Source organism: Carcharodon carcharias, chromosome 10 (genome assembly GCF_017639515.1).
Source record: "Carcharodon carcharias isolate sCarCar2 chromosome 10, sCarCar2.pri, whole genome shotgun sequence".
Classification (NCBI taxonomy): Eukaryota; Metazoa; Chordata; class Chondrichthyes; order Lamniformes; family Lamnidae; genus Carcharodon; species Carcharodon carcharias.
Window position 1 is genome coordinate 62,165,147 of NC_054476.1, and position 16,175 is coordinate 62,181,321.

Genomic DNA, 16,175 nt, shown 5'->3' on the forward strand with positions numbered 1-16,175 from the left:
GGGCCATGCAGGCAGCCACACTGCTGATGATTATGAGCTGATCCACAAACCCTTGTCCCAGGACAGACGCTCCACTAGTCACCCCCAGCCAACTGGAAAGGATAGAGGTGGAGAGAGTGATAGAAAACTAAGCATCATAAGAAAGAAGGAAGTGCTGGGGACCCTCCTCAGGACAGGAAGTGTGGTGCTGAGGTGAAAAGTAAGGCCAAGAAGCCTGTGTGTTTTAACTGCCGAAAGTTACAGCACCTCTGGGCCAACTGTTGAAGGTTATGGGAAAAACCAGTGGGATTTATCAGGGCATATATACCTGTGCAGCGAATGGGAGTCAGTCAGAGAGCAGAGCAGACCAGGATATGGCTCTGAATCCCTGCAGATGAACTCCTGAGAGTGCAGATGAGGTTAAACAAATCCCTGAGAGGGATTTTGTATCCAAAGGGAGGGTGGCCACCTTTCTCCAGAGTGAGGCAAGTAAGCCTGTAGTGATACTGAGGGATATGGGGGCCAGCCAAACTCTACTGCTGGGAAATGGCATGGCATGTACAGTAAGTGCCAAGGCATTGGTAAAGGGGATTGAAGGAGGGTACATGCCCACCCCCTTTTCAGGTGCGCATATGGAGTGCGATCTGGTGTCAGGACCAGTGGCTGTGGGACCAGTTTGCCTGCAGACGGGGTTGACCAGATCAAAGGTAATAGCATCCTCAGTGGTTTCAGAGGAGCCAACTGAGGTCAGGAGGACAGAGCAGCTGCAGGAGAAAGTGCCTGGCATTTTCCCTAACTGTGTGGTAATGCGGTCTATGGGCCAGACAAGCTCTGTCAGTGGAGGCTGAAGTGGCACTGCAGACAGAAGACCCTACAGTCTGGTTACCTGAAACCTTTCTCGGGAGCCCAGAAGACCCAAAGGAGATAATAAATAGATCTTCCTTGGTAGCAGCCCAGCAAGCTGACCCACTGTTAAAAACATTAGCTCAGACTGCCCACACTGAAGCTGAGGCAGAAGCAGTCCCTGAATGCTACTACATTAAAAATGAGGTGCTAATGCAGAAATGGAGACCCCCTCACAGACCTGCAGACGAGGAGTGGACAGTGATCCACCTGGAATTGGTGAGCCAAGGTCCGGAAGGGAAATATTACAGCTAGCTCACAAAATTCCGATAGCTGGGCATGTCGGTATATACAAAATCCAAGCCCTCATCAGCCAGCATTTCTACTGGCTACACAACCAGAGGGATGTAGTAAGATTTTGCAGAACCTGTCACACCTGCCAGGTTGTGGGAAAACCACAGCCTGCAATAAAATCTGCACCTATGATTCCTGTGCTGGCTTTAGGGGAGCCATTCAGCAAGGTGTTAGTGGACAGTGTGGGGCCCCTGTCCAAAACAAAAGGGGACTACCAGTACATCCTTACCATCATGGACATGGCTACCCACTTCCCAGAGGCTGTTCCCCTGAGAACCAATCTGCCAAAACAGTGGTGAGGGAATTAATCCAATTCTTTACCAGATTTGATCTGCCCACCGAGATCCAGTCAGATCAGGGCTCAAATTTCACGTCCAAAATATTCCAGGAAGTCATGGGTACCTTGGGCGTGACCCAGCTGAAGTCTTCAGCATTTCACCTGCAGTTGCAGGGAATGCTAAAATGGTACCATCAGACTCTAAAAACAATGATCAGGACATACTGCCACAAGTACCCCCATGACTGAGATTAAGGCCTAAGTTTTCTTCTGTTTGCTACCAGGGACTCACCCATGAGTCCACCTGTTTCACTCCATTTGAGTTAGTTGGGGGGCACCAAGTGTGAGGGCCTCTGAAACTAATCAGGGAGAGGTTTTTAGAACAGAAGGAAGGAGTCACCAGGTTAGATTACCTAACAGTTTTCCAGGAACAACACATGAAAGCTTGTGATGTGGCCAGAGAACACTTAAAAATCTCCCACACAGCTATGAAGAAACAGGCAGACAAACATGCCAGGGCCTGAACTTTTCAGCCAGGAAACTGTGGTCGGGATTTTCTGTGCCTGCCGTCATTGGGCCTGTTTGGTGCCATGAGTGGACAATATGGCGCAATGGGTTTCACAACAACGTGAAATCAGTTCACGATTGTCCGCTTAGCCCGCCGATGGCAGAGAACGCGGCCCACCATCGGATGTCAGGAACCTCATTGTACTATATCAGCATATCATTAAGTCTGCTCACCGGTATCGCCGCCCTCCTCCCCCACTGGATCACCTGCCCACGTCAGGAAAGCACGCCAGTGTAGAACACATCCTGACCACTGTGGCATGCACAAGTTGGGACTTACCCGTCAGAGCTTTGCTCACATTGTGGGCATCCGAGGAGCAGAGATGCAGAAGCCTGACACCAATGGCACACAGGAGGAATGTCCATGGCTTGCTGGGTGGATTCTCAAGGACACGGTTCCACTGCAAAGCAGCGCACCAAAGTTGAATAGTTACTGTTGATGCTCACAACGGGTGATGGTTGAGGGGTTGGGAGAGGAAAGCTTAGGATCAGTTGGGAGTGGAAGAGGTGTCAGGGGGGTGGGGTGAAGTTGGGAGTGGGGGAATGAAGATGAGTGGATGCGGTGAGGTTGGGAGGGGTGGAATGAAGATGTTGGGAGGGGGAGGTAGGTGTTGGGGGGGGGGGGGGTGGAAGGTGAAAGTGAAGGAGTGCAAAGAAGGGAGGGTGTCCAGTCAGTCAGGTGACCTGGTCAATCTTGCAAAGAGCGAGTTCGCTAAGGCTCAGATAACCTATCTAGGACACAACGTATCAAGGACAAGTACTGCCCAGAGCCACAAAGGTACAGGCTGTAGCACAATTCCCATTGCCACAAATGAAACAGGGAATCATGAAGTTCTTGGGATGTGTGAGTTCTACTGCAAGTTGATCCCAAACATCAGCGCAGTAGCCACCCCAGAGAGACCTACTACAGAAAAAAGCAAATGTGGCATGGACTGAGAAATGCCAGACAGCTATCAAACATCCAAAAGCCATTTTAATAGGCAAGCCTGTGCTTGCAACTCCAGACTTTAACCAAGTATTTAAAGTAGCCATCGATGCAAGGGACATCAGGGTTTAGGCTGTCCTCCTCCAGGAAGACAAATCAGGGATAGAGAGGCCAATCGGGTACTTCTCCAAAAAACTAAACAAGCATTAGAAATGGTACTCCACAGTGGAGAAGGAAATCCTTGGGTTATTACTGGCTCTCAAACACTTTGGGATATATGTCTGAAATGGAAAAAGAGCGACCAAAGTCTATACTGACCACAACCCTTTAACCTTTGTGGGAAAGTTTAATCCACAGAATGTCATGTTATTCTGTTGGAGTTTGTTTCTCCAACCGTACCACCTAAAAATCGCCCACTTTGCTGGGGAATCAAATGTGATCCCAGGCATCTGTCCCAAACTTAGAGATCTAGAACTGAAGAGGTAATATTAAACAAGGCTAGGAGAATGAGTGTGACTGAGTGTGTGTGTGGTGTTTTATTTTTTCCGCCCACTTGTAACAAAATGAGAATGAATCGCATTTAATTCATGCTGCAGGGGAAGTGACACGAAAAGCCAATTACAACCACAAATTACTTACAGGCATATTGAACATTTTAAGGAAGAAGTGTGTGTTTCTAAAGAAATACAAGCAAGGACACTGTGCAAAAGATGACTGATAATGTAAGGTGACCGCTTTCTGGAAAATCCCTGGGTGGATTATACTGATAGATCTGTCCTGAGAGACCATGGAATTTCGCGCCTGAAAAGGTGTCATGGTCTTCTTCAAGCAGAGACACATGAAAGGGAGATAGGAAAGATGCAAAAGACTGAACTTTAATCTCCTGTGGTTGCAGAGACAAAGACTGATTATTACCTCTCAGCAGTCATCTAAAATCCATCTCCTGTTGATATATATCTCAGGATGTGTAAAATGGTCAAAAATGAACAAAAACAGATTCTGGGCACAAGGCATGGTTTTTTTTCCCCCTTACAGGAATACACAGGGAAAAACGAGTTAAAAAGCTAGCTACAGACCAGTGCAGTGTATGCTGATGTGCTATGCGTGTGACAGCAAGGAGACCAACTAGTCACCCCTGCAGTTGCAGGCGAAGTCTCTCTCACTCTCTCTGTTGCTGGAAGAAAGGCTCAGCAGAAGCCACCGTCAAAAAGGAAATAGGACAGCTTCTTCAGCTGTACTGCAGAACCAAGTGTCTCCAAACCAACTGCGAAACTGCCAAAGTTAGCCCTTCCGGAATCACCCAACTTAATGGCCACAACGTTTTGCCAAAGACTGATTTGTATATCTTTTTAAACTTTTATTTGGACTCTTAACTTCTCATTTCTGATCTGTGTACATATGTTGCCTTTTAATTATTTTTCTCGGGTTTTTAGTACTAATAAACTTACTCTTTCTTTGACTCACGAAAGCCTGATTAAATTGGCACCTTCTAAAAAAATATATATATTTGGACTGGAAACAGGTATCTTCAGGGGAAGGGATCCCTTTTAATTGAACCTGGTTGTGACCAACCAGGGAGTATGAATAAAGAAGGAGAGCAAGCTCATTCCTCCTCACCTGGAAGCATAACAAAATCAGGGTCCCATTTGGGAAGTTAACAAATTGGTGGGCTTCGCCTGGGGACTGGTTGTAACAGTACAGACCAGAGATTGAACATGAACGCTAAGCTTCAAGCTTTCCTGCCATAAAAAGCTCAGTAGCTTCTGTGAGCCTTTATACAGTGAACCTTTCAGGGAGCTCAACACATGAGTTTTTATAAAGATGTGGAACATTCAAATGGATGGTGTCACACTTGAACAAGTAGATAGGTTTATCTATTTAGGACAAATGATAACTGAGGATGATTGATGCAATGACAAAATTGGAAGGATTGAGGTAGCCAAAAATAATTTTGTGAAAGTGAATGATGCGTTAACAAGGTAAAAACTCATATGCTACATTCTATCCATTTTCATGTTTGCCTCAGAAACTTGGACAATGAAGAAAGATCTCTGGAAGAAAATAGAGGGCTTTGAAATATGGATGCTAAGACGTGCTAAAACAGCCACATAAAAACCATAAAAGGAGATGGTGATGCTATGGTTATGTCACTTGACTAGTAATCCAGAGGCCCTGGCTAATGCTCTAGGGACATGGGTTCAAATCCCACCATAGCAGCTGATGGAATTTAAGTTCAATTAATAAAAAACCTGGGATTGAAAGTTAGTTTCAGGGTCAACATTACTGGGACTATCATTGATTATCGTAAAAACCCAACCAGTTCATTAATGTCCTTTAGGGAAAGGACTCTTTCATCCTTACCTGGTCTGACCTACATGTGACTCCAGATCCACAGCAAAGTGGTTGGCTCTTAACTGCCCTCTGACTGGCCTAGCAAGCCACTCAGCTCATAGGCAATTCGGGATAAGCAACAAATGCTGCCTTTGCTAATGGCGCTACATCCCAGAGTAAAAAAAGACCAATGAAGTGGTGCTTGAAATTGCAACTAACAAAAGAACTCTAAAAAAGAACATCCAGAAAACAAAATCTTACTTTTTCTGCCATTTGGTCAGAGCTGAAAAGCTACAGAAAAGCTACAGAGATCTCTTCTAGGAGGCAAAGTGAAGGACAAGTGAAGGACCCAGGTGTAGTTGGATGAAGGGCGGTTGCACTTGGATGTGTGAGGATGGCATAAGACAGATGAGCATGACATACTATGACAGCAGCCACAATCAGCAGCACCCAGGAACATTCATGGTTCAAGGGACCATCCACACTTTACTTGGTGGTCTCGTCTTTTTTACTGAGAAGTCTAGATGAAGGATCAAGGGTCAATGTGCAAGACACCAGATTAGGAGAGAAGGTAAGGTACGTTAGGAAGTAGTAGTTATCCAATGCCAAGCTTGCGTTTTAAAAGTTTCTATGAGAACGAGGAGGTGGCTGACAGTAGTTAGGATCAGTACAGTTTTGAGTCCTTGGGAAAGAATGAGATTGAGTAGGAGATGGTACAATGAGCTTGACCTTTTGCAATACCTGCAGAAAAGCCGCCCTGTGGTAATGACCAAATGGGCTAAGAGGCTGGTGGGAAGGGCATGGTTCATCAGTTGATCTTTGAAATCCAGAAGCTGTTGGAAAACCAGAGAGAGAAGCAATGAATAACTGATACTGACTTATGCTCCATAATTTTGGGGCGGGGGGGGGGGGGGGGGGGGGGGGGTGCAGGGGGTGGTCTAGTCCATTTAGTAAGATTCAAAAATTTAAGCCCCAGTTTTCTGACAGCAGTGGCATTGATAGGTCTGTGCCTGTTGTTAGCATCACTGAATTTTGCATGGCTGGCCTCTTCTAATTCCTTGTGTAAAAAACACACACAAGTGCCCTGGCTAGCAGGATGTTTAGGTTGGGAAATTCAGCCAAGTCATTGCTCCCAAATGATTGCCATTAAATAAGAGCTTTTTTCTGTTTGTCTGAACTAAGCCTTTTCTGGCAAGAAAATATTTGTTGTGCCCCTGGATCAGCTAGACACAGGTCCAGGTAAAACACTTCTTTATTATGATTACAGTCATTACAACTTTTACTGTTTTCTTTGAAATGTGTAAACAACAAAGATGCTTCTCCTAAACTCCTGCTCAAGTTGATCCTTGAAAGATTACCACAAGCCACTGATTTATTTCACTCCCTTTTTTGGCTTCAGACAGACTGCTAATTTGAGCCTAAATTGCCCAATACATCCACAGTTTAAAGAATGTAGATACAGAGCTGAAAATCAAAGGCACTATAAATAATCTTCAGCGATGCTTCTCTCACAGGCCCAACCCATGCCTTCACACCAGATACAGATGTCAATCAAAACCATTACACTAGAATGTAAATCTTTCATTTGTCTGTAATTGAATGGAATGGCTTGATGCATAGAATCATAGAATTGTTACAGCACAGGGTAGGCCATTCAACCCAGCTCTATATAAGAGCAACTCAACTCCACTCCCCTGCCTTTTCCCTGTTGTCCTGCAAATGTTTTCTCTTCAGATAATTATCCAATTCTCTATTGAAAGCCAGGATTGAATCTGTCTCCACCACACTCTCAGGCAGCGCATTCCAGATTCTAACCACTCACTGCGTAATAAAGCTTTTCCTCAAGCCACCTTTAGTTGTTTTTCTATTCACCCTAAATCTGTGTCCTCTGGTTCTCGACCTTTCCGCCAACTGGAACAGTTTCTCCCCATCTACTCTGTCCAGACTCATGATTTTGAACAACTTTGATCAAATCTTCTCTCAATCTTTCCTTCTCTATGGAGAACTGCCCAGTTTTTCCAATCTGTCCATGTAATTGAAGTCCCCATCCTTGAAACCATTCTTGTAAATTTTTCCTTCGCACTCTCATATGCCTCCAAATTCCTCCTAAAGTGTGTTGCCCAGAGTTGGACACAATACTCCAGGTGAGGCCAAACCAGTGTTTTAAAAAGGTTTATCATAACTTCCTTGCTTTTGCACTCTATAAAGCCCAACATCCCATTTGCTTTAATAACCTCTTTCTCAACCTGCCCTGCCGTTTTCAATGATTTATTCACATATACCCTCAGCTCCTGCATCTCCCTTAGAAGTGTAACCTTTGTTTTATATTGCCTCTCCTCATTCTTATCTGAATGTGTCACTCCACACTTCTCTATATCAAATTTCATCTGCCACATGTCCGCCCATACCACCATTCTGTCTATGTCCTCTTGCAGATTATCACTGCGCTCCTCACAGTTCACAATACTTCCAAGGTTTGTGACATCTGCAAATTTTAAAATTGTGCCCTCATTTATCTGTGTCAAATACTTTGAATGTGTCATGTCTCCATCCAGGTATAAACTGAGCAACCAACTTGTGCGTACCAAGGAAATTAGGAAACAACGCTTCATGCAAAGGGTGATAGAAGTTTAACACTCTCTTTTGCAAATGGCAACTGATGTTAGATCATTTTAAAACCCGAGATTGATACATTTTTGTAAGCCAAAGGTTTTAATGGGTTATGGGGCAAAGGCAGGTATGTGACGCTTGTGGACAATCGGCCACAAATGGTGGAACAGGCTCGAGGGGCTAAAACGGCCTACTCCTGTTCCTATGTTTCTGTAAGGAATTCCTCAGCAATGCATATTTTTTACCTTGCCCTGATATGCAAAATTTAGTCACACTACAATACAAATTCCCTACAGTTTGCAGAAAAAAGATAGCCATCACTGGTCTTAAACCTGTGTGAGTACTGTGGTCAATGATAAAGTAACAAGTAAATCATCTAACAGAAACCAAGAAAGCTTCACTTTTGTTACAATGGACATTGTACTTCTCTTACAGTCTACTGACCCCTTGTTGAGGCATGATTTTGCTGATGATGAATTCTAGTACGTAGAATTAGGTCGATATGAGGTTTCAATTTTCCTTTAATATGGAGATCTTTTTGTCTTCTCTGTCAACAAAATACGGGGTTTCACCCATCTCTTCAGACACAATGGCCAATCTTTATGTATGACTGCAGAGTGATGATTGTAATGTGGCTATTCAACAGAAGCAGAGCATCACTGGACCTAACTCAACATACACAAAAACACATTTTCTAGAGGAGCCACTGGATAACGTTCACAGTAGGTGAGGTGCTAAATGCGCCATGTGGTGTGATACTGAGGCATATAGACCAGGAAGATCACATGGTCAACCTCCTGTATGTGCTGAAATCGCTGATATGAGCCAGAACAGCAGTTTGAGGAGCAGTAATTGATTCCAATGTCCTTGAACTAGAGAAAGGAACTTCAGGCCCAGTTCCCCCTGTTGATCACTAGAAACTGTACACACAGCACAGTTAAATGAGGGCACTGTCAAATTCAGTTCTGATGTCCTCCACAGTCAAATTAATTGCAAACAATCAGCCATCCAGTTACCTCAGCAAGAGTGAGGAGAGTGGGAGAAAACTTACACAAAAAATGTTACAGCTCTGTATAGGGCTCTAAAATTAAAAGACAAATCTCGGACAAACGTTTTGTGAAGAAACTGTGAATTATAGAATTGCAGGCGTACCTCAGTGATGCTACTCTGCAGCAGTGCCAGCGATGATAGGATAGTGTCACACAAAGCCTCAAACAGTGTGCAATCCTTTGCCTCCACCATCCTTGCATCCTTCCAATAAAACAGAAAACAGGTTTTAACACTATCACTGTCTCATTCAATCTGAGGACTCCCATTTAGGTAGAGTCTCATGTTCAGAATCCATTTTCATGAAGCAGTCTCACCTTCAGCATCCACTGGCTGAAGGTGAAATTGCTTTATGAAAGGAAGCCTCCTCAACAGGAAGCCTCTTTATCAAGCTGTCTTTTAAAGACACAGTGTTACCAATTGAACTTCTCCTTTGTTGGAAAACTGGCTTCTAGTCTGCCTCCATTTATCTCCACATCAGGCATCACCAGAATATGTACCTTCTATAGTCACATGCAACCCATTGACAACTCTCACCCTTCTCATTCCTCCCGCTGAAGATATTCCTTTCCTTTAGTGGCCTCATCTGGGGGTTTACTGCAGTCAGGTCAATCACTACACCCAAATTGTGGGGAAGGGGAGGAAGTGGAAGAACCAGGGAAGAAATATGGCAGGGCAGGTAATTGAGGGAGGAAGAAAACAGATGCTAATAACTGGGGTAGAAACAGAGCAGATAATTGGGAACAGACAGATGAGAGAGTGTTGGAAAGGTATCAACCAGGGGAGGGAGAGAAAACATAGAAAGGAGAATAACAACTGGGAGAGGGCAACAAAAGAGATGAGAGTGAGTCATTCAGTGAATGGTGGAGACATTTCATGGAGGATGTGAGGCTGCTTAAAACCATTTAAAATTATTTTTAAAAATTTGCAATACTGCAAGGTAAAACTATGATTTTTGAAAACTGGCACAGAAAAATTCCAACTTTCAAGGAGCTGGTGTTAAAACATGAATTTTACTCAAAGGATAGACAGCATGAGAATTTCAACTTTGTGCTTAGATAGTACCAGGGAAACTTAATGGCATGTCAGTAAAGCAGCTTTAACCTTTGTGCTGGCTTTAACCTCTGGCCTGCTGTGCACTGTTCTGCAATTTGGTGAAAATGGACGTGCAATCAGACACAGACTGGGCTACATTGTACCTCTTCTGCAGTCCTTTTTGTCTCTTTGTTTTCCCCCTCTTCTCCATTCCTGGACAGCAGGTCTGCAGAATCAAGATTACCTGCAGTATCAGAAGGAAAATAATCACCACAATAATGACCATCCAGAACGAAGCCTCAGCAGTTTGAATATTCCTAAAACACCCGTGTTGTTTTATTTCACCCTAAGGTAACAAATGAGATGTAACTTGTAAGTACTGAACATATTTGTTAATTACCGAGTACTATTTCATGTTAAGCCATGAAGTTCAAAAGAAGATATATTCAGAGATGTCAGAAAGTGCTTCTTCACAAAGGCTGATTGAGACATGAAGTGGTTTGCTGAGTAGGCTAGTGGGGGCAAAACCCTCTAGAACCTTTCAAAAGACAGTATATAAGGAAGGTGAGCAAAGAGCTCTGCGGTTCTCTCACATCTGTACCTATCTGAGAAAGTGACCGATCCATAAGTTTGGCATTCTTCGCTTTTCCCAACTTTAGTCCTCTGCCAACTGAAAGTACTAGCTCTTGCTGTGGTTTATTTGTACAAAGTTCAATTTGTACAAAGCATCCTCTGGTACCTCACCCAGCTGATTATTCTTTGTATGTGAGTTTAGACAGAGGATGTTAGCAGGTTATTCAATTGAGATAAGCATTACAATTGAGCCTGATGCTGTCGTCACCCAATGTCTGCATCTTACATTTTCCAAGAAGGGGTAACTGGATGGCTAGCCATATACAGGAACATTTGCTGAGGGGTGCAGATGGGGAATGGAGGCTATTTTTAAAAAAAGCAAGAATTCCCTGGATAGCCCACTCAAAAGTCAGACCATCTGAACCAATACCAAACAAATTATAATACCTTGGGGACTAGTTAACTGAAAACTTCAGGCAAGGGAGAGTGAAGTCAGATAATAAGCCATTTCTAAATACGCTATGCTTGTCTTGTCAAGGAGTTATGCTTGGGAAAAAGGACCCAAAAGGGCAAAGTGAGAATTTGAAGTAAACAGCGAAACAGACTGTCAGAAGTTATGTTCTGGCAAAAAGCTACAGAAAGAGCTAAGATTCCAATCCAAAAATTAGAATGGGCCTTCCAGGTTTCCAAAATGGTACTCAAAAGTATCTTCTTAATATATAACCAAAATGCAGCATTAGTAGTTTTCCCAAGTTACCTCCCTCCAATGACCTCTGGTTTGGGTCACCATGCATCCAGTTTCCAAATGGACAATCTGATTTCTGAGTGAGCATTTTCAAAATGTAAACCAAACACAAAAACAAGTTTTGTTTTAAAACAAAACTTGTAGTTCTCCTGTGACAAGTCAAAGGTTGCAAAATGTAGGTCATGGATTGTTGGGAGGGGGTGGGGGCAGTGTTGTTGGGCACATGGTCACTGGAGGGATCTGGAAAGAAATTGGTGGGATGTGTGTTCATAAATGGGGGTGAGTAATTTTGATTGACTTAAATTTTCTAGAACATTTACAATATTTGTGAGGAAATTCACAATATCAGGGCATTCATTGATTTATATCATGACAGGGCCATTATACCATGTAAAACACAATGAATCAGACTTTCAACTATTTACACAGTACATGAAGATAATGTGGACATGGAGGATTACACACCCGCAACAAGTATGCATATTGTCCTATCCTGCCTCCCCAAATTTCTTCCAAGAGATGCACCTGGATTCATTTATACAATTTATTATAATTTATGCCCAAACACAAGCAGAGGAAAATTCACCCCAATGTGTTATTCTGCTGCAGCATTGTTAGTCTATGTCAATTTAAGGCTAACAAATTTAGCTGGTATTAAGCAAACACTAAAGAAGTCCATTCAAAGTTTAAAGCTCAACATCTTGCCTTGCTTGCAATTAACTATCTTTAGATATTGAGGCTCTGGTATTTTCTGCTCATGGAGAGTTTTCCTTGGCCCACTTTTTCCGTCACCCAGATCTCGATTGTCTGGAACTTCTCCCCTTTATCAAACAGACGTATTTCCCACAATTGAGTGAAGAGGCTCATACCAACTAATGGACTACAACTTTCAGAATGCACTATGCATTGCAGCTTAAATTCCTTCAAATTCAGATGAAGCAACCTGCCTTCTGCATCCAATGAAAACTGCTATATCTGAGGAAGGGCATTTAATCCCTTCCTAACAACACTGTGGTTGTATCTACACCACATGGACCGCAGCAGTTCAAAAATGCAGCTCACCACCACCTTCTCAAGGGCAATTAGGGGTGGGTAATAAATGCTGGCCTCGCCAACGATGCCCACATCCCATTAATTGATACGATTTTTTCTGATTAGCAGTAAAACTCATCATTCACATAGTATGTCGGGGCTTGTTGATTGTATGCCCCAACCGGTACGCTGTGTTCAGTAATCGAAGAAGACGAACAGTCCAAAATCCAGGAAGGTAATTATTAATAAATAATAAAGATAAATGTGGATTTAGTTTTTCGTATAAAATGCACAAAATAAATTAAACTTGAGCTATTTGAACTCTCTGAGATACCTTTGACAGACAAACGATTCAATTAACAAGGGGTTGTTCATTTACGTAACTACAGCATTTAACCAACACAAATGGTCGCTTAGGGAAAGGAGGACACTTGACACCCATGAAACCTATAGTCCTACTGAAACACTCAGAGCAGAAAGCAGTTCCATTCTGGTGGAGTCAGTGCCTGACCCTTGGAGAACAAACAGGGAATTCTGTTTCCCCCTTCCCCCTTTTTTTTCCAATAAATTATAAAGATTTTCCTTTTCCCACCTATTTCCATTATATAAAAAATCCCCACTAGAGCTATACCTTGAGTGCCCTACCATCCATTCTTAATTAGCACATTCGTTTAGATAATATCACCAACTTTAACTTTAACACCTATGTGTTCTATTGTACTATTGTCGTTGACATCTTTTGATGATCTGCTTCTATCACTGCTTGTTTGTCCCTACAACCACACCAACCCCCTCCACCTCTCTGTCTCTCTATCTCTCCGCCCCCCACACACACACCTTAAACCAGCTTATATTTCAACTCTTTCTTGGACTCGAACGCAAGTTCTGTCGAAGGGTCATGAGGACTCGAAACGTCAACTCTTTTCTTCTCCGCCGATGCTGCCAGACCTGCTGAGTTTTTCCAGGTAATTCTGTTTTTGTTTTGGAATACGCCTACCTTCCCATTACCGCCCCCCAAAAAAACTTCCTCTTCCTCCTCCTCACCTTTCCTTAAACACTTCCCCGTTAATAATATTTCAAGAATATAGTTGGAGAATTGATCCATTCCTCGACTATCGTCAGTAACACTACATTGTGAACTCTGCCCGACAGTCAGCAGCCTTTTCTAATCTTCTTAAACCTCTTCCCTCAGCAGCAGCATACGGCTGCTATCCTTTCTTACCCGGGGCGCTCTCCATATCCAGCCTGACTACCTCGCTCTGCTGTGCGCGGGCCCTGGTTGCCCAGCGACCGGTGATTGGAGGTCTGTGGTCCTCCTGGCCTGCAGGTGGCGCACTAGCGCTGTGCGTGTGGACCCTGGTTGCCCAGCGACCAGTGATTGGAGTCCTCCCAGCCTGCAGGTGATGCACTAGCGGCGGAGGAGCCATTCGCTCGAAGCTGTCCTGAAGATCCAACCACAAGGGGTGTGGAGACTCCTACTGGCTTCCTTCTGGATGAACACCTTTCTTAAAAATGTACACGGCCCGGGATAAGCTTGTTCAGATAATATCATACCAACTGTGTTTTTCAAGCTTTCACACAATTATGATTATTCCTCAAGTTTTGTTTTGAAATTCTAAAATGGTGATACATCTTCTGCAGCATTTGGTCATGGTCTCGAGCACCCCTCGGCTTCCCCAAAGAAAGGTGACCAGTTTGTGATTGTAGAAAATATACAATAGACGACCTTGCATCCACGGGGAATGCGCCAGAAGTATTAACCAGACTTTTCTCTTTATAATTATTGATAGATCTCTGAATTTCTAGAATTTTCCCCTTTATTGAGTTGAATCTACATTGGCTTTGCTTTCCTTCACCATTGCTCCTCTTCTTTCTGGCTCTGTTTATTCATTGTATCTGCTTCTTGCTTTCTCTTCAGATGAGTCCAGTTATTCACCGCAGCAAGGTAGCTTTCTGCCCTTTTTCCCCCAGACAGCAGAAAGAGGATGGTTGTGGAAGGAAAATAGATAGTGGAGATAAAGAGAGAGAAGGAAGGAACATTAGGGCTGGATTGGAAGTGTGGAGGGGGATCAGGAAAATGAAAGCATACTGACAATCATTACTAGTTGGCTAAAAGTATTATTAGGAGCAAGTCCGAATTTACTGCAACCTGATGACTGCAAAGTAATCATTTGTAAGATATTCCATAGTGGATACAGAATGGAAAGCGCTGAGGCCCAGGAGCAAGCAAACGACTGCAGCTACTTCTGGGAGCACAGGGCCAAGTGGAAAGCTCAGAAAGTCAAGCACTGTCACTCAAAACGTTAGGATAGAAAATGTAGATTAATGGGGTAATTAACAAACGCTTAACATTCTAGAAGAAATATTGCATGGTGTACCTACACCACATGGATTGCAGTAGGCAGCTCACCAAGGGCAATTAGGGATCGGCAATAAATGCTGGCCCAGATCGCATCGCCCACATCCCATGAATGAATAGGAAAAAATGTGGGTGTTTTTTGTGTCACCTTTTGCCATTTGCAATTTCACAACCTTAATCTGGGTGAGCTGAGAAGGAAACTTTTTTTGTTGAATTTCTGCTAATTGGTCACCCATTGTACTGGACATGGCCTGAGGCACAGTAAAATGCAGTTCTGCTTTTCAATCCTGGACACACCCTTGCTGCTGTCACTTGAGTTGGGGGAGGGAATGTTCTCCTGTCCTACTGGTCCACATACCAAAAACGACATGGCTCTATAATCATAGAAGTTTATGGCACAAAAGGAGATATTTAGCCCACCGTGTCCGTACCAGCTTTGAAAAGGTTATTCAGCCTTATCGCATTTTGCAACTCTTCATCCATAGCTTTGCAGGTTATAACACTTCAAGTTTCATATCCAGGTACTTTTTAAATGAGATGAGGGTTTCTACCTCTGACATCCCTTCAGACAGTGAATTTCAGAACACTACCACCCTCTGAGGAACAAAAAATCTCAACTGTCCTCTAATCATTCTACAATTACTCTAAATCTGTCTCCTGATTATTACATCTCTACTAAGGAAAATATGTCCTTTCTATCCACTTTATCTAGACCCCTCACAATTTTGTACATCTCAATTAAATCTCCCCTTGGTCTCCTCTATACCAAAGAAAATAACCCCGGACTATCCAGTATTTCCTCATACATAAAACTTCCCAGTCCCAAAACATCCTCATAAATCTCCTCTGTACCTTCGCTAATACAGTCACATCCTTCCTTTAATATGATGACTAGATCTGTAGAGTGTTATAGCTATGGCCTAACTAGTCTTTTATATAGTTCTAGCATAGCTTCTCTGCTCTTGTATTCTATACCCTTGATAATAAAGTGTTCCACATGCCTTCTTATGTTATGGCTATGTTTTCCTTCTAGTTCTGTAAGCTGATTGATTGCAGCTGAACCTACTAGAAAGCAAAGTTGGACTGAGAATTGTACCGATACCCTTTTTATCATATAGGCAGGTAGGTGAATAAGACTGAATATCTCTTGTATGCCAATTCCCATCAATTCCTTAAGACCATAAGACATAGAGCAGAAATTAGGCCATTCGGCCCATTGTGTCTGCTCCGCCATTCAATCATGACTGATAAGTTTCTCAACCCCATTCTCCTGCCTTGTCCCCGTAACCTTTGATCCCCTTACCAATCAAGAACCTATCTATCTCGGTCTTAAATACACTCAATGACCTGGCCTCCACAGCCTTCTGTGGCAATGAATTCCATAGATTCACCACTCTCTGGCTAAAGAAGTTTCTCCTCATCTCTGTTCTAAAAGATCTTCCCTTTACTCTGTGGCTGTGCCCTTGAGTCCTAGTCTCTCCTACTAATGGAAACATCT

General features: G+C 43.2%; 1 protein-coding gene across 12 annotated transcripts in view; it reads right to left on the reverse strand.

Moving 5' to 3' along the window:
- Positions 1 to 13,639, reverse strand: part of LOC121283204 — a 106,361-nt gene extending 92,722 nt beyond the window's left edge. For 5 of the 12 annotated variants that reach the window (XM_041197474.1, XM_041197464.1, XM_041197463.1 and 2 more), the window contains exons 1-4: positions 13,363 to 13,531; positions 10,133 to 10,212; positions 9,039 to 9,137; positions 6,018 to 6,109 (exon numbers count right to left, since the gene is read on the reverse strand). In XM_041197474.1, coding sequence (XP_041053408.1) covers positions 6,018 to 6,109; positions 9,039 to 9,137; positions 10,133 to 10,212; positions 13,363 to 13,423 — 332 coding nt within the window. In that variant the 5' untranslated portion in view covers positions 13,424 to 13,531. The other 7 variants (XM_041197465.1, XM_041197468.1, XM_041197469.1 and 4 more) reach the window with 7 other exon arrangements.
- Between the last annotated feature and the right edge of the window lie 2,536 nt (positions 13,640 to 16,175).